Source organism: Condylura cristata, unplaced genomic scaffold, assembly GCF_000260355.1.
Source record: "Condylura cristata isolate star-nosed mole 26May11 unplaced genomic scaffold, ConCri1.0 scaffold00009, whole genome shotgun sequence".
Classification (NCBI taxonomy): domain Eukaryota; kingdom Metazoa; phylum Chordata; class Mammalia; order Eulipotyphla; family Talpidae; genus Condylura; species Condylura cristata.
Genome location: NW_004567110.1, coordinates 56,375,261 through 56,402,011, shown reverse-complemented (window position 1 = coordinate 56,402,011; position 26,751 = coordinate 56,375,261). Strand labels below are relative to the sequence as shown.

The 26,751-nt window shown below is 39.4% G+C and overlaps 1 protein-coding gene across 2 annotated transcripts in view; it reads left to right on the top strand.

Annotated features, from left to right (window-relative positions):
• Positions 1-26,751, top strand: part of LYN (LYN proto-oncogene, Src family tyrosine kinase) — a 109,760-nt gene that overhangs the window by 45,195 nt on the left and 37,814 nt on the right. The window contains exons 2-9 of one of the 2 annotated variants that reach the window (XM_004679871.2): positions 6,940-7,013; positions 10,174-10,219; positions 11,294-11,399; positions 13,134-13,232; positions 13,353-13,456; positions 13,990-14,139; positions 15,190-15,342; positions 24,881-25,063. In XM_004679871.2, coding sequence (XP_004679928.1) covers positions 6,945-7,013; positions 10,174-10,219; positions 11,294-11,399; positions 13,134-13,232; positions 13,353-13,456; positions 13,990-14,139; positions 15,190-15,342; positions 24,881-25,063 — 910 coding nt within the window. In that variant the 5' untranslated portion in view covers positions 6,940-6,944. Of the gene's footprint in view, positions 1-6,939; positions 7,077-10,173; positions 10,220-11,293; positions 11,400-13,133; positions 13,233-13,352; positions 13,457-13,989; positions 14,140-15,189; positions 15,343-24,880; positions 25,064-26,751 lie in introns of both variants that reach the window. The other variant, XM_004679870.2, reaches the window with a different exon arrangement.

Here is a 26,751-nt window from a genome sequence, read left to right as displayed (position 1 = left end):
TTTTTCTCCACATCCTCGCCAACATTTGTTGTTGCTAGTTGTTTGAAGACCAACATCTATGTTTTATAAAAAATCAGGGACCTCTTTCATTGCACATTTTTCTCCCACTTCTTAGCTACAGAGTTATATACATTTACATTCAGGTCATCTAGCTTTTACTCCTCTTTCTGGGATAGGTGAGTTTCTTTGTGCTTCCCATAATTCAATTATTTTTCCTCTGATATTAAAAGACAAACTGATATTTGGACAGCATTTTCTTGGTATTTAACAAATATATAGATAGTGATATCTCCTTATCCGAGGTTTTGCTTTCCATGGTCAACAGCAATCCCAAAATATTACACACAATAAAATACTTTGAGAAACATAGAGAAAGTAAGACAGAGGGAAAAGAGAAAGGGAAAGAAGACCACATTTACATAAATTTTATTATATAATATATTGTTATGAATTTTCTATTTTATTATTATTGTTAATCTCTTAGTGTGTCTAATTTACCAATTATGTAAGTATATATAGGAAAAAACCTTAATGTATATAGGATTCAGTGTTACCTAAGGATTAGGCTTGTACTGTGGTCTGAGAAGTTATACTGGTAGATGAGGGGGAATACTGTCTAACTCTTCGTAGTGTTCTTGTAAGTACCACTTTACAAATATTAACTAATTTAATGTATAACAACGTAATGGGCCTTAAAAAGTTATTTCTGTGTTTACACAAGGAAATGGAGGCCTACGACGTTACACGATTTGTTCAAGATTACACAGTAATTGAACCCAGGATCTTAGTTCAATAATCCAATGCTACAGTCCTGACTCCAAAATATTTTGCAAGTTATAATGTCTGTCTTCCTTAGGGATTTTCCAGAGAAAATTTTATATCTATATCTCTCTATCTCTATCTCTATCTCTGTCTATGTCTATATCTATACCTTTAGAATCTAACCAACAGGGGTGATGGGTATCCTTTCCAGCTTTTTTCTGTGCACATTAAATATATTTGTGTGCATGTATAATTTTTAAATCAATAATGATGAATGGTGAAGAATGTCCAAATTATAGTAAATCTATTTTTAATCACTTTGACCCAATTTAGTAAATTATACCCTGTTGATGTACATTTAGACATTCTGTCTACAATACAAATAATGCTAGTATGTACATTCCTGTGCCCTTCTGCAAGTGTGAACAATCCCCTAAAATTTTTCACCATAAAAACAACCATCCAAAATAAATAAATAAATAAACTTCGATAACTATATGAAATTATTAATGTGTTAACTAGCCTTGTTGTGATCATTTCACAATATATTTACAAATCAGATTATTATTATATCTCTTAAACTTACACCATGGTATGGGTCAGTTATATCTGAATAAAATGGAGCAGAAAATTGCTCCTGAGCCCAGGAGCTCAGTGCTGAGGGACTGTCAGGGGCACTGAAAGTTGCTTGCATGTCTGGACTATTGCAAATAGTGCCACAATGAGTATATGGATGCATATATCATGTATCTTTTCAAATTAGTGCTTTCACATTCTCCAGGTAGACTGTTGGAAGTGGAATTGCTGAATCTTGTGGTAGATTTATTTTCAATTTTTTTGAGGAGACTCCATCCTGTTTTTCAAAGTAGCTGCATCAATTTATGTTCTCATTGATAGTGACTGAGGTCCCTTTTCTTCACATCATCACCAACACTTGTTGTTTCTTGTCTTTTTGATGATAGCCATTCTCACAGGTGTGCTTTTGCTTTGTATATCCTTAATAATAAAAGAGGAAAAATGTCTTGTCACATGCTGACCACTTGAATATCTTCCTTGGAGAGGTATCCATACAGATACTTTGCCCATTTGCTGATAAGATTACTTTCTGTTATTGAATAGATTCCCCAGTTCCCACACCACTGCCTGCCTATAAAACCTAGTCACTTCCTAATATGTTGTGCAAATATATTTAGGTTTCCCCAATGACCCCACTTATATGTCCTCATCAAACTCCTCTCACTTTGCTCCCCCCGCCCTCCAACCTTTCCATCCAGGGTAAGTCTTTTAATATGGTCTCAATTTCCAGTCCTCCCCAGCCCCCCACTCCACTGCCCTCACCCCCTGATCTTGAAATATCCAGGCTAATTGTCTTTAATGAAGTTATGGATTCATCTGATCATTTTGTTTCTCGAGTCTCTGCATTTTCTAGAAGTTTTTCTGTAGGTCTCTCTGTGTCTTTTAAAATAGTCACTGAAATGGCTTTCACCCCTTTGCTCATTGTTATCAAGATGGGCCCTTGCTACAGCCAGAGCTGTGTGGTCCATTCATTTTTTTAGTAAATACTCTGAGAGCACCTACTTGACCAGGCACTCTTTGGGGAGCTGGGAATACTGTTGTGAAGATCCAGGCTGGAAGGCGGCACCCATGAGATGATGCTGTTGGGGAGCTGTGTACAGAGATCAATGTAGGTGTAATGAGAGCAGTAAGAGCATGGAGCTGAGAAGTGGGCAGAGAGGTGGATTTTTCAGAAGGGTGATTAGTGAAGACCTGTTTGGGGAGGGAGGGAGGGCAGAGAAGGAAGAGGGAGAAAGATCCAGGCCCACTGGTCTGGACCTGACCAACTTGGTTTCCCAAGTTGGGGGGTGGGGTGGGGTGGGGAGAGGTGGTGTTGGCTGAACCTTCCAGCCTCCTCCCTTGTTTTGGGATCCTCCTCACTGGGTGGTCTTTTCCCTCATCCCTCCTTTCTAAAGTACCTTTTTTTTTTTTTTTTAATTTTGTGTGTGTGGAAAAATTGGGGTATAGCCAGAGGAGCAGGGAGAGGATTCACCAGAGACAGTGTGGGGAGCAGAAGGCAGGACAGGAGAGGTCTGCTGCATCTTACGTGGGTTATTAGCACCCTAGACCCTAAACAGGGGAATGGAACGCAGACTGAGGAGGTGACTGTGCTGAGACTTAACCCCTAGGCCACCAGGGAGGCCCCTAAAGCACCTTTGTAAAGACTGATCCAGTTAAAACCAGCTTTTGGGGGGTGGGGTTGAGAAGTGGATGGGACCGATGATAAAAGCACCTGTTTGTTTACAGATCAACTCTAAAACTTTCTTATTTGAGGATCAACTTTAATCCATCTCCATCACAGAAACTTTAGCTTATAAAAAAAAAAGTGCTGTTTTGAATCAAGAAGTACATGCTTCCCCTTTATTTTGGGAACTACAGCTCACTAGTTTCAGAAGAAGTGTGATTGTCCTTTAGAAGCATCATACTTCAACTAATGAGGTGATAAACAAGTTGAAACTTGCAGAACTACTGGAAATGCAGGACACCACATAGAAATGAGCTATGGCAACAGAGTCCTGGGTTAGCAGAGAGAAGGCTGCTTGAGATTTCCCATAATTCCCCCCGAGGCATTGCCTACTCCCCTCCCAGCTATGCTGTCTGCCCACCCTCTCGCAAGTTCTAGCAGAGGTCCCCAAATGGCAGTGCTTCAGAATTAAAGATAACCTGGACAGAGCCAGCTCCCAAAATCTTCTAGATTGTGTCCAGGGCATCTGTTCTGTTGAATCTGAATGAATCTGGTATTTGTTCAGGGCTGGGAATTCTGAGTACTAGTGTTAAGGGGCAGGGAGAAGGGCACCCCAGGACCCCCAAACCTGTCTACTCTAATTAGGTTCTGCTATCTGCCACATCAAGAGAAAACATAGAGACCTTTAACTGTAATACAATTAATGCATAATACAGAAAAAACAAAGAATATAGTTTTCAAATCAAGCACCCAAAGTTACCCATTCCCTGTGGATAAAAGCCCGCCCGAGCAGGACCGGCCCAAAGAAAGGCCCAAAAGTCCACCACAAGTCTCAAACACCTTCCTGCAGGTACACATAGAAAAAGATCAAAAATAGCCAGACAAGTCTGGAAGAAAAAGAACAAAATCAAAACCAAGATAACAGCTGTCATTGTTGACCTTCCCACGGGCCTTTCACCCACATCTGTTTCAACCTGTCTAGACCAAAAGGCAAACACAGCTTCTTCACATGTCTCTCTGCCCCCTCGTCCCTCCTCCAGGTGTCCTTCTGGCTCTCCATTCCTGCTTCCTTCCCACTCCAGTTCTTCTCCAGCATCTTTTCCTCCCTGCTCAGCTCCACCCTCCCTTGGGTAGGGCGGGAAACTTGGAATCTCCCCATTCCCTGGGGACCATCCTCTTACACTAGGGCAACTAGGGGTGAGTTGGCAGCTTCAGGGACAGTGCAGGCAGGGACTTCGGGAGGGTTAAAGAGGCACCTGTGGTAAGAGCAGAGAAACCCAGGAGATCTAATGAGAACAGTAAATTGTAAAGCTAGTAAATAATAAGGACAGTAAATTTTTTTAAATATTTATTTATGCATACAAGAACTGGGATGTAGGCCACAGGTGCAGGAGGTGAGAGGGTTCACCAAAGACAGAGTGGGGAGCAGAACAGGCAGATCTGCTGAAATACACTGCTGAGGGGAGCAGCATATGAGACTGGAGAGGTGCACCATGTGGGCATGTCGCTAGCAGGGAATCTAACTCTTGCTGCAGTGGCTAAAGATAGTGCTTCACTTTAATTCGTTGTGCCACCAGGGAGGCCCAAGGACAGTACATTTTAAGCGACTTTTGACAACAGCAGTGATAAGAGCTATAAAGCTGGATACAGCTGTCTGGGGAAGTTCAGCCATAAGAGAGCCAGTCCAAAGAGGGTGACAAGATTTTAGACTAGAGAGAAAAGGTAAATATCCCCTAGACACTGGCCCATGTGGCATCTTTGCCCCACCCCTGGCATCTCTACCTTGGAGTTTTCATTTTTCCTTTTTCCTTACTCTCTAAATAAATATTTGCTTCCTCTGTTTATTTTGAGGGGTTGGGCCCTCCCTGGGTTAATGTGTAGTGGATTAAAGCATAACACTATGAAGCTATCCACAGCCACTGCAGCACAAGTTCGATCCCAGCCCAGGGAGATGACCTACATGGCGCAGCAGACCTCTCCTGTCTTGCCCACTGCTCCCCTCAGCAGTGTATTTCAGCTAATCAGCCTGTTCTGCTTTCCGCTCTGTTTCTAGTGAATCCTCTCACCCCCACATCTCTGCCCTTTACTGCAGTTCCTGTATACATAAATAAATAAATCTTTAAAAAGTATATTTATGAGGGTTTGTCTACAAATTCTCTTTCGTGGCTTCATACGATGAGAACCCATAGAGGTTCAAGGGTTACCAGGGTGAAAAGCAGCAGCAGCAGCTATAACATGGTAACAGCGCACACCGGCTTCAATGCTTCTTCCACCAGAGCATGTAGTGGATTTTGTTTTGTTTTTAACTTGTATTTTGGACTGTAGGGCTATACACAAGGACAACCCCGATATGAAATGGGTTGGCCTGACAGTGGGTCCTCACCCGCACTCCTAAAAGAAGACGCAACTGCAGGCACACACAAAAAGGTTAATAAAGGGTTTATTTACAAAAGTAAAGGGAAAGGAAGAAATGAATAACCAATGGAGAAAGAGAGGGAGATAAATTGGTGAATGTGTCCTATCAGTTCTGCTGAGCTGAAACCCCAATAGCATGCGAAAGCTAGAAAAATACAAGAGCTCTCCCAAGGCCCAATGTCTGGTTTTATATCAAACCTGGCTGCTTAACTCCACCCTCAGGTCCCAGCATCCTGCCTCCAATGACACTGTCCTTAGGAGATTTCTGTTTCTTGGTGGCTTGGGTCTCTCTGGTCTGGGTTGGGGGTGGCGTCCTTAAAATATGTTTGTGGAGTTTATTGAGGACATATTTTCCCCCTAAAAATTCCACTTACTATAATCATCTTTTCAGTTCCCATCATGTTTTACGTGCTTTACACACCGTAGTATTAGTTGAATAAAGCACTGAAAGAGTTTAGCCTTCAGGAGTAATTCACAAATGTGGACATCTAATTTGACTTTAAACAATTCGTGAATTTCATCTTGGTACTGTAAGATGCTACAGAAATGAAGGGTGGGACAAGGGTGTTAGCAAAAGCAGATTATTTTCGTAATGCCACCTTCCCCCAAGGAAAGACAGGGGGAGACTCTCTGGGCTAATCACTAGGAATTATCCCTGGGCTTAACACTAGTGCTGTTGGGAAAGCTCCAGAATGATTGGGAGAGACAAAAAAACAATAATAGGAAGTAAGTCTGGGTGAGACCAGGCGTGAAGGACTCTATTTGGGGCCTGTTTTCTTTACTTTTTAACAGTAGCACAGTCGTGTCATTCTGCCCTGGTCAAGCCCAGACCCCCTTCTCACCATAGTTCTCCCTCTGAAGAGGAGCCCTCCCCTCCAGTCATGACTGCCGGTGCCATCACCTCTAGCCCTGCCTTCTCTCTGGGGTCCACACTCAGCTCATTGGGAAGCCCATTGCTTTTGATCATATATAGACTTTCCTACACTCATGTGATGTCATTGGGTCACTTCCCTCAACCTACCTCATCTTATTTCAGACTTGGGGAAGGACTACCATTTCCTCAGGCCCGAAGCCACATTCATTGGCACCAGTTCTGAACATTATAGCTCCTAATCTTGCTGGCCTTTCATGCCCCAGGCTCCCTCATTTCACTCTGCACATTGTGTTGTCTTCAAGTTTACAAGCATGAACTCCTCAGCACGTGCCAAGGTGTTCCTCCCTCACCAATTGAACACCTCACCATCCCTTTCTTGGCTTTTAAAAGGCTTAGTTAGCCCTCTAGGACTAGTTACTTGAAGGGATTACCTTAAGCTACTTTCCTGAAGGAAATTAGTAGTTGTTGAATGGATGTGAGCAAAGGCATCAACAAGCAAACCAATTTGTGAACAGTATCCACATTTGAGATTGTTAAACTATGAAAAATCGAAATATGCTCTTTTTAATCTCCTTTCAAGGAGAGACTTTGGTGTCTTGAATCAGTTCCAGAATGGTAAAACAATGTCATTGCTTTTATATTTCAACAGGAAATATGGGATGTATAAAATCAAAAAGCAAAGACAATCTGAATGACGATGGAATAGATTTGAAGACTCAACCAGTACGTAATACTGACCGAACTATTTATGTGAGAGATCCAACGTCCAATAAACAGCAAAGGCCAGTAAGTAGATAGTCTCAGGAGAGAATTCCCACAGCAGGATCAAAGCATGGCTGCATAATTTAAATACCAAATCTATAACATATGCATGCAAAAAAATATGATGTCAATTTTGTGAGCCTTAAATTTTTTTGATACGCTTTATACTGAATCATTTAAGTAGCATTAAGCATTTTAGGCATAAGCAGACACAACTTCATAATCAGTGGGCCTTTGGTCACTCTTTTATGTATAGAAAATAAATCATTTTTCATATCACTGGTCCAAAGACCTAGTCTCTGCATAAGATAGAAGGAGAAAAGCACACACACACACACACACACATATTTAAATTTGTATGACTTAGGATAGGTAGTGAGATAAGTAAAGTGGCCTCTTGGGAGAAGCCCTGGTATGTTATATCATACTATACCATAGTGCATCTTGTCACTCATCAATAAGTTAAAATAGCAAAGATTCTGCTGTCATGACTTATTATAGAGAATTAAAAGAAAAAGAATGCAGCTAATTTTGTCCTATACCCTTAGACGAACAAATATCTATACTAGACATTTCATATGGATGATGAAAAATTTGGTGCTTTTGAGAAGTGCTTGGCAAAGGAAGAATTAATATTACATTTCATGGAAGAGAGGAGCAGAACTTTTAGATAATTACAACCTTAAATGTACTTTATTTCTGATCTTACATTCTTCTCATCTATTCCCTTCCTGCATACTTGTATATCTTCCCATAGTCTGGTACTAAGGGATATCAGCATTTGAACTGGAAGCAGTTTATTCCAAGGGCCCCTAAAACCTCTTATTTAGTTTTCATGGTTTCTCTAGTCTGCAGTATTTTTAATGTCATGGCATTTTGAAGTACAGTGTTGTCATCAACCCTCCTGCCTGCACTCTCCACACGTGCCCTGTTTTCCTGTGGGCGTGACAGATGGAGTTGCATGTCATTGTTGAGACTGATTAGTCACTGTTAGCCTTTCTTTTAAAGTTATACTTTTAATAACTTTATTTTCAATTGATAGAACTGAAAGTGACATCAGTTGCTCTTGGCAAATATAAGTTTGCAAATCATTTTTTGATCATTTTTAACTGAAGTAGCACTGCATTATAATATTTAATGAATTTAAGATGTGCATCATCATTAAAATCAATGGGTTTCTGTATTACATTGTCCACCACTGAAAGTTGAATTCTGTCCTTAAAGTGTGAATATATTATGCTATTAATTATACCTAATTTTTTTTTCAGAATAAATACTATTAAACCATTTATTCAGCAAGTTATTAAATAACTCAAAATGTGTAGATTTATGATCCTGTAATTTAGTGATAATACATATAAATACAGTATTTTAAAACCCTACATAAACATTTATAGATATAGAACTATATGTAATATAATTGTGATTAACAGAAAATAAAACAGCACAAGGAATGACAGTAACAGTAGATTTCTTATAGGCTTCAAAGATCTCATAAAAAGGATCTAAGTTTTTCTGTTAATCATGTGGTATGAATTTTACATATTTTAAAACCCGAGTTGTTTTTTTTTGTGGGTTTAAAAAAATATGAATGAACACCTCCTTTATTCAGAAAAACAAAGAAAACAGTCCAAATATACATGCCATGTTTTTCCTTTATTAAGAATAAAGGAGGTTAAAATTTAGTTTAGAAAGCAGAAGTAAGAACATAGCTGCAAGTTTTCAATTCCTTTGTGTAGACTGAAGTGTCTCAGTGCAAGCCTTGGTCACAGTAACCTCCTTTGATGAGCTGCTTTGTTCTGTTTTAGTGCATGGCCATAGCTAACAATTTCCACTCTGGCCAAATGTGCACCAAACATGGCCACTCTAGATTGATTATAGGAGGAGCTGAGAAGATCGTGAGGCTGAATTGATGCAAAAACACACTCAGGAAAGAACATTTTAGAATAATAGTGAAGGTAGATGAGTTGTGTATATATATTTATAAAAAGCCTATTAAAACATTTATAATGAAGAACGCTTTGCTATTTGAGATCAGCTTGCTGTTTTTAGAATGATTTACTCTGTCATACTCTAATTATTTCCTCTAAATCATTTGAAATTGATCATACCGATCATACTGATGATGCAAGTCTGAACGGTTTTTAAAAATCAGCATAAAGTTTCTTGCATGAATAGTGAAGGATAATTTGAACCTATGATTTTTGGATACCAGAAAATGTCATAACTTCCTCACACTCACTGAACTAGAGATATTTTGGACTGACTTTCATCAGAAATTTAAATTCCAGTACAAACTGTTTTGGTCCCATTACATAAGTTACTTTTATTAAAGAAAGCTAGAAAGGTGACATGACTGTGGTATAAACTCCCAATAGTACCGCCCTTAATAGAGGCCTTACCCATCCTCCCTAAGGTCAGTGATGGCCTTTTGTGCCTCCAAGATCTCCTGATAAATCGCCTTCCAACTTAAATAACAGGAAATGAATTCTGTCCTATGACAGGGGCAGGTTAAGCCACAGAAAACTCAGGACCTTCAATATGAATAACAACCCTCACTACAATTTTTGAAACTAGTTTGACAAACGCAGAGACCAGTAGCAATTTCACTGTCACCTGGGCCCCATCTCTTGCTGCTGCTAGTATCTGTTGCCACACCAGCTGCAACTGCAGCCTCTCTTGGTTCCTGGACAGCAAGGAGAGAGCAAGAAAAAAGGCGAGCCACGTCAAGCCCCACAAAACTGCTTGTTTGTTGGATACAGTCCTTCTTTACAGCTGCATTAGGGACCAGAGACTTTGGGAGCATCGTCATTTAGGCGAGTAACAGAATCCAGAAGTCATTAGGATTCTGAAACCAGGTGAGAGGTAGGATTATGATAAGCGAAACATCTAACAGCCTCTGTTCAGAGCCTGCTCATTCCCCACCACCTCAGGCCAACAAGGAACCTTTTCACTAGTTGTGACAGAGCTTCTACAGGCTCTTCTCTGTACTCCACTTATTTCCAGCTTACTGATAAGCAAATCTAAACCTCATGTGCTACTGCTAGAAAAACAGTACAATGCAAGCAGAATGTAAGAAAAACTAAACAAAAATTTTGTTCTAACAAATATTCTCTCCTAGGTTTCAGAATCTCAACTTCTACCAGGACAGAGGTTTCAAACTAAAGGTATGTTTTCATAGCAACATAGTGATTTCTTTCCTTTACAAATAGAATTTCTTTTCTTTTCTTTTTTAAGATTTTATTTACTCATGCACACAGAACTGGGGTACAGGTCAGAGGTGTGGGGGTGGTAAGAGGATTCACCTGAGACAGAGTGGGGGACAGAGCAGACTGACTGACCAAGTACACTGCTGAGGGGAGCAGCAGGCAGGTCAGGAGAGATCTGCTGCACCAATTGGGTCACCTCTGGGGCCAGGGATTGAACTCATGCTGAAGTGGCTTTAGCTTCTTAGTGCTGTGCTTTAACCTGCTGTGCCACTCGGGAGGGCCCACAAATAGAATTTCTATAGAGTAGTTTACCTGGATGCCTTTTCTTTAATTTAGAAAAAGATATGTAACATAAAATATACCATTTTCACTATTTTTTAAGAGTTCAGTTCAGTGGCATTAAGTATACGATTACCCCCACCCATTTCAAGAAATTCTCAGCATTCCAGACTGAAACCCTATCCCCATTAAATTCTCCCCACCTCTCCTCCTCCTAGTCACTCTAGTTTCCATCTCTGTGAGTTAGATTACTCCAGGAATCTCATATAAGTGGAATCAATCAATATCTGTTCAATTATGCAATACCTATCCAGCTCAATTCACTTGCATAATACCCTCAGAGGTCATCCATGTATTAGAATTTCATTCATTTTTAAGGCCAAATAATATTCCATTGTATGCACACACCATATTATTTACCCACCTGTTGGCCAGATATTTAGATATTTAGAGTCTGTCTACCTTTTCACTTTTGCGAACAGCACTGCTGTGAACTCAGATGTATCATTTCCTGAATACAGAACTGGAATTAATTATAGCCGTAGCTCTCTGTGAGCTGAAGTATCACGTTCCACATAGTATGTGACTGTAGTGCTGACGATAGACCTGTGGTCCTGAGTCTCAGCACAGAGCCAAAGTGTCATTCCAGTTGTCCCTCTCTTCAGAACATCATTTCATCCTTTGTACCTGATGAGGATTTGTTGAACTTGCTGATGGACTCTAAAGTTTTTTGTTGATGGTCTTCATTTACAGATCCAGAGGAGCAAGGAGACATTGTCATCGCCTTGTACCCCTATGATGGCCTCCACCCAGATGACTTGTCTTTCAAGAAGGGAGAGAAGATGAAAGTCTTGGAGGAGTAAGTGTACCTTCACAGTCTGTGCCTGCTGCTCTTTCCTTGACTTCTGGGTCTTGCAAACTCTCCCTGTTGTATTGCTTAGGGCAACACAGCATTGTGAGCTGTGTTCTTGGTGAGCTGGGCTTCCCAGGCTTCTTGTCACAGGAATGCTTTAGGAGTGGACGGAAGAGAGACAAAGTCTCTTTTTAAGTTGGGCTGTGACACTCCCCAAGAGGTTTCCCTCCAAAGGCAAATCCTGGTACTTTCATCTGTGCCCAAGTGCAATTTGCATATTATTTTAAATGCCACTTGTATTTAGTTAGTATACTCAAATTTGTCTGTTTTCTAGGCCCAATCTGGTTTGATTTTTGAGGGCACTATACTGAAACAGTGGTCATCTTGGAAATGCCCTCATTGAGCAGCAGTTGCGGTTCCATGAAGGCACTTACATGTCATCATTTCCTTTAATCTTCTGTGTCATGCAGACCCATGACTCAAACCACAGGGCTTTGAACAGTAATGAAAGAAGGAATTCCCACTATTGGCACTCTAGCTTGTTTTTCCTATTAATCATGTGTACACTGACTTGTCATCCTGAATTAGAAGGATGCCCCTTATAAGAGACCTCTTATTGATTATAAGGTACTAGTTAGTGGCTGGGAACAGTTGTTGATGACTGATTGACCTTGAACTTGAGCCTAATTCTGGCCCTGCCACATGATGACTATGTTGCCTTGACAAGACACTTCAGCTCTACCTCAGTTTCTTTTTATAAAGTGGGAATGACAGGGCTCTTCCTGGTGGCACAACAAGTTAAAGAGCACCACTGCGAAGCTAGCCACAGCAACTTCAGCTGCGTTTGCTCTCCGACCTGGGGAGGTGACCCATATGGCGTGGCAGACCTCTCCTGTCCTGCCTACTACTCCCCTCAGTAATGTACTTTGTCTATCTGCCTGTTCTGCTCCCCACTGTCTCTGGTGAATCCTCTCACTGCCCCTGCACCTCTGGCCTGTACTCCAGTTCTTCTATGCATAAATAAATAAGTCTTTAAAAAAATAAAATGGGAATGACATACATGCATGGTGGGGTTGATGTGAGGTTTAAGTGTGTATGTAAGCACACGTAAATAAATGTAACTCAACCATATGGGCAATAAGAGATTAATTTGAGTTGTAGTTGTCCTTTCTGTCTCATACACAAGGATCCTATGTCTGTGTAGGAACTTGAAGGGAGACATCTTTGTGTCTCACCAGAATCCATTCATTCCTGCCTCCTTCACTGACTGCAGATTTCTCCCAGTTTCCTTAGTGAGTGAAATCTACCTACTTGGAATTATTTTATGATTTAAAAAAATATTTTTTATAGCCTCTGTCTATGGAGAGCTATATGTTGTAACAAAGGAATTTATAACATGAACTGTAGTCAGTTATTTCCTCGAGTCCATTTCCGGTAAGATCCAAAAGCTTTTCTTAGGTATCCTGGAGGAAATGACAAATGTTTGCTTCTTCAAGATAGGAGCCATTTTCACCAACTCTAGTTTATGCAGTGCTGAGCACAGTGACCCATACTTCAGTTGTAAGACCATGGTCCTTTGCTTCAATCTCTAAATATTTTTATTTCAACAAGGAGTGAATTTTCCCACCAGATTCTAGGATCCCAGGGATCTCTCTTCCCAAATAAACACCTTAAGACAACTGCTATTGTAGTGTCGCCAATCACTGAATACAAACCCTTTTTGATGTGTTTCTATTCCAGGCATGGGGAATGGTGGAAAGCAAAATCCCTTTCAACAAAGCGAGAAGGTTTTATCCCCAGCAACTACGTAGCCAAAGTCAACACCTTGGAAACGGAAGAGTGAGTCCTTATGTGTTGTTTCCTTTGATGGCTTTGCTTGCTGCCATAGATTTCTTGTTTGTTTTGATCTTTTTCTCCCCTTGACCATAATACCCACGAATGGTTAAAATGTCTTCTCAGGTGGTTTTTCAAGGATATAACCAGGAAAGATGCAGAAAGACAACTTCTGGCACCAGGGAACAGTGCTGGAGCCTTTCTGATCAGAGAAAGTGAAACTTTAAAAGGTAGGAAGTGACTTGCGGCCTCATAAAGCACTATTTAGGAAGTTACTCTTAGAAGCTATTCTAGATTTCTGAAAGGAAAAAAAGATATATGCTCTGGTGGTGAAAGATTTATAGTTCTATAACAAATAACAGAGTCAAGTGATTAGTTTGGTGCTAAACTTAACATAGAAAGCAGACACTATTATGGCCATTTCTTACTCCGCTATATGTTTGTTGAGTCTTTTGTCTTTATTATTTAGAGTAAGTCTTGAAATTTTAAGAGAACAGAATGAAAATATTTTTTCAATGGAATGAAATAATAAAAAGTAACTATCATGGAGAAGGAAAATATCTTGTTGGCAAACTTCATAGCAAATAAATTGTTAACTTCATGGGCCTGGTAAACATTTCATAGGCATTTAAAGATTGTGTACAATATACAGAATGTACATTTTACATATTTTCATGGCCAAATGAATACCATCATATTGTATAATGCCGATCTTATTTGTGAAATAAAAACATAAATTTTATTTGTGTTTTTTCCCCTTCAGGAAGTTTCTCTCTGTCTGTCAGAGACTATGACCCTGTGCATGGTGATGTTATTAAGCACTACAAAATCAGAAGTCTGGACAATGGGGGTTATTACATCTCTCCACGAATCACTTTTCCTTGTATCAGTGAGATGATTAAACATTACCAAAGTAAGTTGAAACTGACGTTGAATAAAACAAAATGTTTGTTGTGAGAAATATTTTATATAAAGCATTCTTCAGATTTACATTTTTACCCATTTTTTTTCTTTTGATAAAGTTGGAGGATCCTTTTCTATATTTAATTCTAAATTATCCATAATTAAATGCACATTCAAAGTCAGGTTCAAACTTTATGAATAATTACCACTGTCCCTTCCATCTAAATCATGCGAGTTAACAGTTCCAAAATTACCATGTGAGAAGTGAATACCAATTTCACATTGTGAGGACATTTAAAATGCATCTTTCAATATCTGGAATAGAAATACAGAGCTGCAGATCTACAGTTTTGTAAGTATTTCTGTTTGTGTGCGTGACAGTATTATATACATTTGATAACAGAAAATAGAAATAACAACAGCAGTGAAACACTGACAAGTGACCATTCTCCGTCCTCTGTTTCCAGTGCTGCTCTCCAAGCCTGTGGTGGTGCCCATGTCCAGCCCTTGGGTCCATTCCCTGTGTCTGGAGTCAGCTGTACTGGACAGCTCTTGCTATCATTTAGGCCCACAACCTGCCCTCAGGGAATGCACACTGTAGGTTTGCTTAGGCTTCAAAAGGTAGCGAGAGCAGGGGACCCCACCTTTGTGGAATCCCCCCTCTCTCTCCACAGTCCCCATTCACTGCCTCTGTGCTGGGTACTTCCTGTGCTCTGGTCCCCTGGTGATGGGACAGTGTCCCCACTGTCATGCCTTGAGGAGCTCCCGTGGAATCCATGATCTGAAATCATATTTTGTGATCTGAAATTACATTTTATAAAGAGTGACAGTCTGTCTTTGTTTATCCATTTTGTAGTTTTTGCTTAAATAGATTAGCAGCAGTAATAAATAAAATCGAGTTTTTCATGTTAGAATTTCAAAAGTCATGACTATACCAAAGACAACCCCATTAGCACTTCAGGATCATAGATGAAAGCAAGCTGGAGAGGATAAGACTTTCTTATAGATATTGGCAAAAAACAAAGTATAATGTTTTAAACTTGATTTTCTTTTGACTTAGAGCAGCCAGATGGTTTGTGCAGAAGACTGGAGAAAGCATGTATTAGCCCCAAGCCACAAAAGCCTTGGGATAAAGATGCCTGGGAGATCCCACGGGAGTCCATTAAGTTGGTGAAAAGACTTGGTGCCGGACAGTTTGGGGAAGTCTGGATGGGTGAGTGAGTGGCTCTGGGGCCAGAGTCCTGTTTGGAGGTGACAACAGGAGAAATAAAGCCTCAGGCCAATTTCTATCCTTTTTCTTGCCGAACACTAAGCTGCATCAGAAACACCACTTTTGTTTTTCTCTGTCTGCTTGGCACCAAGAGCTGGCCAGCAAAATCTGTTTCATTAGGCTCTTCCTCTTCCTTGTGACTTAGTAATTCTCTCTTAGAATTGCACTCACAAGGAAGAGGGCAGTGGGTCTTGATCCTCATTGTTCTGTCTACTCTTTCATGATTCTCTCATCATAGGACTCTCCGGACACACATTTAAACTGCAGGAAATTGCATCCTTCTCAGGGTTAGGGATACTTGCGCTTAAGACCATCCTCACCGATGAATTTAATAAGAAACCCTACATTGATGCCAATTTCTCTCCAAGAAAGTTTCTAAATGATTTGAGTTCCCCAGCTGATGAATCATTCCTCTCCATTGAGTCCTGCCTCTTCAGACTGGCAAGAAGCAACCCTGAATTATAGCAGTGGCTTTCTCTGGGTGATTTTTTTTTTTAAGATTTATTTATTTGTGCATACAGAACTGGGGTACAAACCAGAGGTGCAGGGGCGGTGAGAGGATTCACCAGAGACAGAGTGGGGAGCAGAACAGGCAGATCATCAAAGTACACTGCTGAGGGGAGCAGCGGGTGGGTCAGGAGAGGTCTGCCACACTATGTGGGATCACCTCTGGGGCAGGCGGGGATTGAACTCATGCGGAAGTGGCTTTAGCTTTTCAGTGCTGTGCTTTAACCCGCTGCGCCACCAGGGAGGGCCTATTTTTTGCCTGTTTTTTCTAAAATTGTTATACTCTTCACAGTACTAATGAAAATGCATTTACTTCTGGCAAGGATAACATGTTAGGTCTTACACATCTTTCTGGATCTCTTTTCCGTGCCAATTTGTATAAGTGAGAGCAAACATAATTTCTAAAGAGAAGGAGGAACAGAGGGCTTTTAAAAACTGTCTAAACCTAGTTGAGCAGAAACTAAAGACTCTTCTAGATTCATCATTTTACTTCCCCACTGGGAGTCCATGAGAGAGAGGCTTGTCCTCCAAAATCTTGGCCCATGGGACCTAAGCTCTTTCCCCTTCCTCCTGCAGTCCCTACAATAGGCTAGTATCTTTTAAATCTGGCATATATTAACCTATCATGTAATTAATTCTCACTACACTGTAAGTCTTTGTGAACATATTTAGAAAATTCAGGTCCATTATAATTGCAGCCCCATAACATCCTTCTTTTTGGTGGCGTATTTCCAGACTAGTCGGCGGGCATTTCAAGCTGTTTCCATCCAGTCCACAGGCTTGCAGACCTGGGTGCTGGTTCTAGATGTGGTCTCCTACTATCCACATTCTGTTGCTTTAGTCATGATAACATCCTCCTCCTTTTGCTATCTTTTTTTATGAGGTAAAATTCATGTTACAAAATCAGTTACTTAAAGTAAATAATTTAGTGACTATCTTCACACTGGAGTGTAACTACCACCTCTATCTAGATGCAAAAGGAAAAACTAAACACACTTAAAGTCACTCCTATTCCCCTCTCCTTCTCTCTCTCTCTTAGCAACTTTCTGTCCTCCCATGTGCCTCATCTAAGTAGTATTGTATAGTGTTTCCCCTTTTGTGTCTCTTATTTAATTTAGCATAATAGCCTCAAGTTTTATCTATATTATCACATGCGTGAGAATTGCATTCTTTTTATTGGCTGAGTAATATTTGCCAGCATGTATAAACCACAGATTATTCATTTATCCACTGATGGATAGTTGGGTTGTTTGCACCTTTTGGTTATTGTGAATAATGCTGCCTTAAGCATTTTATATAGAAATTATCATGTGGACAAGGGTTTTAACTTTTTTCAGGTAAATATATTCTCCTAGGGATAAAATTGTTGGATCATGTTATGAGTCTATGTTTAACTTTTTGAGAAATTGTCAAATTACTATCTGAACATTTAAAAAATTGTTACCTTCTTTTATTTCCCATAGCTGTACATATTTATTTATTAATCTGTATTTTTTCAACTCTACAAAATAGTGACAGAAATAGTATAATAAATATTGCCTACCCTTAGATACCAGATAATATTTTGTTATTTTTATTTTATATACATATTTTAAGTTTTCTTTTATTATTTTAGCTTTTTTATACATACACATTGCATTCACCCCTGTCCCTCTGAATACTTCCTAAAAATGGAAGGCTGTCTACTCCAGCCTCATCCCTCTAGCAGTTTATTTCAGTAACTGGGGTCCTGCCATCTCTCCTTAGCACCTCCCTTTTTAGCCTTGAGGCTTCACTAAAACAAAGAAGGAAAATATAGGATGGTGATCACATGTGATTGTGCTTACGTTGTTGAGTCCATCTGCCTGCCCTCTCTACTTTCTGTTGCTCTAAAAGTGTCTACTCTAGATAACTCAGGCAAGTGGAATCATACAGTATTTCTCCTTTTGGCTTTTTTGCCATAGTTTTCTTTCAATTAACATAATGTTCTCAGGGTTCACCCATGTTGTAACATGTGTGAGAATTACCTTTGATTTTATATCATTGCTCATTTCTTTTTAAAGATTTATTTACTTATGCATAGAAGAACTGGGGTACAGGCCAGAGGTGCAGGGGCAGTGAGAGGATTCACCAGAGACAGAGTGGGGAGCAGAACAGGCAGATCGACGAAGTACGCTGCTGAGGGGAGCAGCAGGTGGGGCAGGAGAGGTCTGCCACACCATGTGGTCACCTTCAAGGCCGGGATCGAACCGCACTGAAGCAGCCACTATGCCACCAGGGAGGGCCTACCTTTGATTTTAAAGCTAAGTAATATTCCATTGTATTTGTGTACCATGATAGGTTACCCTTCATCCATCAGTGGACACAGGTTTACTTTCATCGTTGGCAATTGTCAATAATGCAACTATGAACATAGATGGGAAAATATCATTGAAATCTTGCTTTAATTCTTTTGGGCATGTACATGGAAATAACATTACTGTATGATATGGCAATTCTATGTACTTTTTGAGGAACTGCAATGCTTTTTCCATAGCAGCTTGGCCACTTTACATTCCCACCAGTGCACAAGAGTTCTAGTTTCTTCACATCCTCACTAACATTTGTTATTTGTGATGGGCTTTGTTTTGTTTCTCATGCTAACTATCATAAAAGGTATGTGGTCTTGTGTCAGTGTCATTTTGATTTGCATTTTCCTAATTAATAATGTTGTTGAACCTCTTTTGAAGTTGTTAGCTATTTGCATATCTTCTTTAGAGAAATGTCTGTTCAAATCCTTTGCCAGTTTTTCAGGTTTTTTGTTTGTTTGTTTGTTTAATTTGTTTAATAATGTTTTAGAAGTGCTAAGCAGTAAAGCCCCAGGAGAAATGGGTATTTTAATAGAAACTAGCTCATAAAGATGTTTTAAGGATTGCAGAGATAATGCTGGTAAGCATCAAAGAATTATTGTTATTATTAAATAATTGCTTATATTATAAAGCAATTATGGTAACATCAGAGCAAAGACTATGAAAGGAGAAGTAAACTAACATTTTCCACTCAACACGGTTGATTTTTATATTTTGAGATAATTCAAGATTCACAAGAAATTGTAAGAAATAATACTGACACAAAAACATATGTCCACATACATGTATGTTCATGAGGACACTAGTCAGAATAACCAAACAGTGAAAACAATCAGTGTCCTTCCATTGATGAATGGTTAAACAATATGGGGTATAGCTACACATTAGCTCTTTAGCAATAAAAAGAAATAATTTACTGACACATGCTATAATGGGGATAGTCCCTGATGTCAATATGTTAGATGAAGAAGAGTAAATATAAAGAATCACATATATGACTCCATTTGTTAAGAATACTTATTTATTATGCATACAGAACTGGGGTACAGGCCAGAGGTACAGGGATGATGAGAGGATTCACCAGAGACAGAGTGGGGTGCAGAACAGGCCGACTGATGAAATACGCTGCTGAGGGGATAGCAGGCAGGTCAGGAGAGGAATGCCACACCATGTAGGTCAGCTCCCTGGCCGGGGATCGAACTCATGAAGTGGCTGCGTGTAGTATCATAGTGCTGTGCTTTTACCCGTTGCACTACCAGGGAGGGCCCATGATTCCATTTTTATGAAATGCTCAGAATAGACATAGTTATAGAGACAAAGTAAATGAGCTGCCTCAAGTGAGGGGATGGGAGGCTAGGGGAAGCCACTGCCAACAGGTATGGGCTTTCTTTGGGGATGATGAAAATGTCCCAATAATTGATTATGGTGGTGATCACACAACTTTGAATATACCAAAAAAAAAAAAAAATCATGTACTGAAAATGGGGGAAATGGAATAGAATCAGAATCGCCAGTCAACAAAGCTTTTATATATTTAACAGAGATAATACAAAGAAAGCCCATGTAAGCTTTACCCAGTTTCCCTAAAAAGTAACATCTTGCAAATCGATAGTAGTATCAATGCCAGGATGTTGTGACAGTTGTTTGTTTTTTAATAGTGCTTTGTCCTTCTAGTCTTATATTAAAGAAAAGAACAAGGAAAGAGGGCGAGAGGGGAGATAAAGGGACAGATAGAGAAATAGAGGGAGGGAAGAAAGGAAGATGAGCAGGAGGAAGGCTAGAAGAGAAAGAAAAGAAATAGAACATTTAACCTTGATCTTCTGCAGATATGGCTGTGCGAATTTGGCTGCTGTCAGTTCCTTCCTAGCTATTGAAATAGTGTTACGATGTTGAATGTACTTAGCAGAGGAATACTGGGAATGGATCCAAAAGAATAGTGATGGATGGGTGGTGTTAAAGTACCAGCAGAGTAAAAAAGGATGTCCCCTCTTTCACTGTGGGTGTGAGTCTCATGTTGACTGTTCCCTGTCCTGTGGCAGGGGCGAAGTAAAGCTGCCAGAATTGTTTTTATTTCCTAAGGGCTAAGCAGACTAGCTCTCCTCATTGATCAAAAAATGAACCACCAGTTAAAAATTGTATTTGTATTGACTAAGTATGTTAATATTTTTGTGAAGCATGGTTTACAGATTAGCAATCATATTTTGTGGTCTGACTTTCTGGGGTCTGTAATATAGGGAATAAATATGAGGAAGTGACCTGCTCTTCTAGAGGGAAGGGGGGAGCCAGTGGGAGAAAAGCAAGAGGAGTTTCTCCCTCAAGCTGTTTCCTCTTTCTGGTGTGATTCTCTTGACATCTGGCTTGGTGACATGTTTTCCTCTGTGGATCACTGGATTCCAAGGGAACTGACTGATCAGTGAAGCTAACTAAGGATGAAGCTTCCTGTACCACTAAGTCTCTACAGAAACTGTCAAAGAAAGAAAACTTATTTTGAATAGAAATTTGCTAGATATGCTAGATATATATTTTCTTTTGAGCCATTCATTTGAAATGAATCCCTAGTCATCTTCCAAAACTAACTACTTGCATCCTGTTTCAACTTTGCAGTGTTTAGTGTTTTTTAGCAAGTTAGTCATTTCTGGAAGTGAAGCTCTCTCAAATGATCATGTCAGCTCTTTAACAGTGGCAAAATGGCTCTCCATAAGAAATAGTTTCCTACTGTTTCAATATTTTTTAAAAATCATTTCCCACCTGTTAATGCCCATGCAGTCAGCATTGACAATACTGGGGTATAGCTGGGCAAAGTACAATTTGCCCCTTAGTGCTGAATAAGTACTGAATAAGTGCTGAATTACGCCTGCAGTGTAATACGAAAGCCTGCCCTATTGTTTAAATGTCACAGCCCTCAGAGAATACTTAGAGGAAACTGCATCCATTCTCAAGCTATACTGGACACAGCTGTTATACTCACTGTTCATCTCAGATTCTCAGACTCCTTATCAGTGGTTTAAATATCTTCAGCAGCTGCAGTATTTCCTGAAAACTTTTCCCCCTATGCTTGGGAAATACTTTTTCTTTATCCTTTAGACATCATTTTGTATTATGGAAAAGTCTTGATAAGTTCTTTAACTTATATTTATCATTTATTTAAGATAAGAAACAAGAAAAAAGGTTTTATTTTTGCTTTATTGGTACTTAAAATAGCAATCAGACTGAAAAGTGCATACAAAAATATATTTAATATCACAAATAATTACAGAATGAAGCCCATATGGCAAGTATGACCACACGGATAATCGCCAGCCCCCAGAAGCCCTCTCCTATCCCTTTCAGTCACAACCTGTGCACCAAAGATGATGGCCATTCTGACTTTTGTAATTTCCTGGCTTTTTGTCATAGTTTTTCTATTTTTGTATGTGGAAATGCAACACAGTTTAGTTTTGCTCTTTCGGAACTTAACACAAATGTACACTTTAGTCTTGTCTTTCTTCCCTCACATTTGTTGTTGAGATTCAGCCACTGTTTGGGTTGTAGTTCCCTTTCATTCATCTTTATTGATGCACAGAATGGTGAAATATAATAATGTATCTATGGATTTCACTATTTACTGACAAAATTGGCTTTGTTCCCAGACCTTGACACTCTGCTGCTGTGAACATTTTTGTGCTAGTACAAGCCAGCGTAGTTCTTTGTTGGTTGAATATTATTTGCATGTTTTGCTTTGACATGGATATATTCATGTGGCTGAGGATCTATTTTTAAACTTTTCACCAAATTTATAATGAATTTTTCATGATTCAATATAATAATCAAGGACTTTAGTTGGTGGCATTTACTTTAAGTTTACTTTTAAGAGCCATGGGAAATGTCACATTGTCTGTAATTATGCTTTTAAACGGCAAATCAACTTAATATATTTAGGATCCCATTATTTTGTGTAGGCCAGTATTTTGTCAGCTTTCCATTGATATCTTCTCCATATATTATAAGGCATTTTATTTTGTGTATTGTGCCTTTAAGTTTTCTGTTGGGCACTGCAATTTTTGCCTATTTGGAAATGTGCAAAATAGAAACTATTCTTTTCTTAGAAAATGCATTGCGTGGCCTTCCCTGGTGGCGCAGCGGGTTAAAGCACTGCACTAAGAAGCTAACGCCACTTCCGCATGAGTTCAAATCCCGCCTGCCCCAGAGGAGACCACATGGCGTGGCAGACCTCTCCTGACCCGCCCGCTGCTCCCCTCAGCAGTACCTGCTAGATCTGCCTGTTCTGCTCCCCACTCTGTCTCTGGTGAAGCCTCTCGCAGCCCCTGAGCCTCTGGCCTGTACCCCAGTTCTGTATGTACAAATAAATAAATCTTTAAAAAAAAATGCATTGCGTAAGAAAAATAACATTCTTCACAAATTAAATCAAAATAGAAAATAACAAATTTTACCCCCCAGAGATGTTTTACTGTTGATGAAACAGCTCTTGTATAGAATTATTCAAATAATTCTATACATTAAACTGGGACCAAACACTTTCACATCACCATTTCTAGAGGTGTATTTTTCTTTTTATAGATTTATTTTTATTTATTTATGCATATAGAACTGGAGTGTAGGCCAGAGATGCAGGAGGTGAGAGTATTCACCTGAGGCAGAGTGTGGAGCAGAACAGATGGCTCTACTGAAATACACTGCTGAGGGGGGCAGCAGGTGTGTCAGGAGAGGTCTGCAGTGCCATGTGGGTCAGCTGGCCACAGATCAAACTCACACTTCAGTAGCTGGTGGTAGCGTGATAGCTCTGAGACTTAATGCCTGCAACACCAGGGAGGCACTTAGAGGTGTATTTTTCTTAGGCAGGTACAGTTAAATACCACACATCAAGTTGATGTCACCTACAGAGAGGTAGGTTCATGGTGGTAACAATGGCCCTTCATACCTTGCCTAGTTTTTGGTATTTCCAAGAGAAGTATAGAAACAGAGAGAAAAGGAATGGTGACATGGTTATCTCTATTTATTTCTGCATTGCAAACCACTGAGAGAAGGTTCTCCCAGGAGAAAATCAGGCTCAAATTAAGCATATCATTGAGAGAGGTCCCACAAGAGTGAAGAGTGGTAAAGCTAGATTAAGGAGTCAGTCTTTCCCAAAGTATGTCCTGTGAGCACCATAAAGAAAGTGTGCTGCAGTCAAGGGAAATGGCCAGCATAATAGATTGGACAGATTTCCCGAACTGGGGGGCCTCCCTTGCTTCAGGGTAGCCTTTGGTATGGGATGTGGGGAAGGCAGTGGGGAGAGCAGTTCCCAGAAGCTTCCGCACAGACCATTTTCTTTCCATGGAGAATAGCACAACTACAATCTTGGAAAATCTTGGAAAATACTTACATGACTGTAATATAGTCTGTGTATTTAAGTAATTTTTAAATTGCAAACCTTTTTTTTCTAGTTATAAAAGTTATGTTTATTATAGAAAGTTTGCTAAATAGTTAAAAGTATGGTGAGCAATACTTTTGAACCATACCAATAATTGCAGTACTGAAAATAACCAATATTTGGTGCATTTTCTTTCAGACTGTTGTCTGAATCTGTGCGTGACTGTGCACAATATAACTCTATTTTTAAAAATGAAGATTGCAATGTGTATGTGCATTTGTTTATATGTTCTGTGTGTATATAATATAGAGAGCATTAGTATGGGATATTTTTGTGTGTTTTAAATAACAGCATTTTGTTTTATTTCTTTATTACTGAAGTACCTTTGTTTTACGTCTTTGTTAGTGTTTTGAAAGTATGGGCTCTCTCCTTCTGGATCACCTTAGCACTCCAACCATAGTCTTCCATCATCTGTTGTGTTCTATTTTCCCCTTCTCGCCCCTTTTTCTTACCCTCTAGATGCCTCAGATCCATGGTCAGCTTTTAACAGTTGGTTTCAGAATTTGTCTTTGTTTGATTTCTTATATTCCACTTCTAAATGACATCATCTAATATTGACTTTCTCCTTCTGGCTTAATTCACTTAGCACATTCCCTTCCAGTCCTATCCATGTTTCTGCAAATGGCATGAGTTTAAAAATATTTAATTAATTAGAGGACATCCTAGTCTTCATGGTGGAATACATACAAATTTTTTCTTTACTATTTTATAACAACTTTTTTATCTTAGAGTAATCTTAAGTGTTTTTGTAAGGCAGTATAAAGAATGCTTGTGTATCTTTCACTTACTTTTCTTAATGTTATATATAGGGAATTTTATACAATGTTAACATGCTGCAGAGTTTTACCTAATATTTATCTATCTACAAGTAAATCTTATGTGCACAAAAGTTTTGCATTTTTGCTTTAGAGATGATGCATACCAGGCCCTCAGTGGCACAACAGATTAAAGCACAGCACTATGAAGCACTATGAAATCACTGCAGCACAAGTTCTATCCCTAGGCAGGGAGTTGATCCCCATGGCCTAGTGGACCTCTCCTGGCCATCCTCTGCTCCCCTCTGTAGTGTATTTCAGTGGATCTGCCTGTTCTGCTCTCCACTCTGGTATTTACTCTGGATTTAGTCTGGTAAATCTTCTCACCTCCCACAACTCTGGTCTGTACTGCAGTACTTGGATGCTTAAATAAATAAGTCTTTTTAATAAAATCATACATGTCCACCTTACTTTCTCCTTAGGTTTCTATAATAATAGTACGAAAGTAGCTGTGAAGACCCTGAAGCCAGGCACTATGTCTGTGCAAGCTTTCCTGGAGGAAGCAAACCTCATGAAGACGCTTCAGCATGACAAGCTGGTGAGGCTCTATGCTGTGGTCACCAAAGAAGAGCCCATCTACATCATCACTGAATACATGGCCAAGGGTGAGTGCCCAGACCAAGGCTTTGAAAAGGCTAGAATTCAGAATGGAAAGTGTCTAAATGCTTAGAGAATACACAAGTCAGTTTTATTGTAAACAGCAGTTTCACTACTAAAAACTCAGAAAATACAGAAAAACATTTTCTCTACTCCTTGGGAGTAATCTGTGTTGTAAAATTAATATTGAAATATAATTAAGATATTACTGTTTTCTGTGTATGTGTGTTATCCCTAAGAATTATATCCCATACACAATAAACCCCCCTATAAATATTTGTTTAAAAATTTATTTTTTAAGTAAGAGTGCTTTTATTATATTTAAAATATGATTTTTCAAAATACTAATCTTAGCCCATTTTCCTCCTATGCATTGTCTTAAGTGTTTCAGGAGCTGCTTTAAACTGTGTTTAAAAGTTGTTGCAGTTAAATTGCCGGGAAATCTTAGAAGAGATTTCCAGTGACCCTTTTGTATCTCATTGTGATCACCTTCAGTGACAGACTTCAAATAAAAATCCTTCTTCCTCCAGTTCAATAGATATTAATAAATGGCAATAATAAACTTTAGAAATCTTTGGAAAGAATGGAGACAAGATAAAAACCATAACCAATAATTGAGAATTAAGTCATTTCATGCATTACAGACATTATCAATTGATCTCATTGCTGAATAGGTTAGAAAGATGAACTGTGTATTTTATTAGTTAATGTATGTTAATATTTCAGAATACTAGTCATTCAGAGTCCTTCCTCCAAAAGACATTGTTAAAAAAAAAAAAAAGAACTATCCCATATGATATGACTCAGGTGTGCAGAGTATAGGAAACAGGCTAAGGGTTGACACATGTAGGATTTCAGTAAACGCTTGTAGAATTAATTAGACAATAGCTTTTTAATCATGCGTGTAAATATGATTTCTCCTGATAGCAATGCCTAACCTATGGAAAACTTGCTATGGACCAGATTGTTCTTGATTCCTTTCCTGGGTGGTCTCACTTCACCTTGTCAGCAATCTGCGGGTTTGGTACCATTGTCCCGTACTGTGGTGGTAGTGGTAGTACATTTATTGAGCAAATGTTCTCACAAGAACTCTGATATAACTACTAGAATAGGCCCCTTTCTAGAGACTTAGATTAGGTACACAACTTCACTAGGCTACCCTGACGTTAGTACTCCAGGTTTAGAGGAAAAGAAAATCTCGTTTCAGAGCTAAAGCCACAGGAAGTATATATCTGGCTTTCCCCAAAGCAGAATTGGTTTATGGAATACTCATTGAGCACTCCCAGTATCTGCTAAGCTCTCGCTGTGCCTTTGCTGACTACAGATAAGAGGCACTAGCTGAGTGCCTGCTGCGGGCACGTCCTTTGGGAGAACTTGTGCAGTGGTACCAGGGAAGCTCAGAAGATCAGGCAGTTGCAGTGAGGTATGGAGGTGGTAGGTGACTCTGAAGTGCGTGCTCTTGGGCACCTGCAGGGAGCAGAGCAGACCCCACTGTCACCCTCTCTTACCTGGAGCACATGCTACATTTCACATCACGTCAAAGGTAACAGGTTAGAGAGAACCATATTTGGCCAATCTCAGGAAAATATAGTGTGACTACACAGAATTACAAAATCATTTTGTGAGGTTTTCCCTCCCCCAAATAGTGAAGATCACTTGAATTTTTTTTTCTTGCGTGTCTAAACCATACTAACTT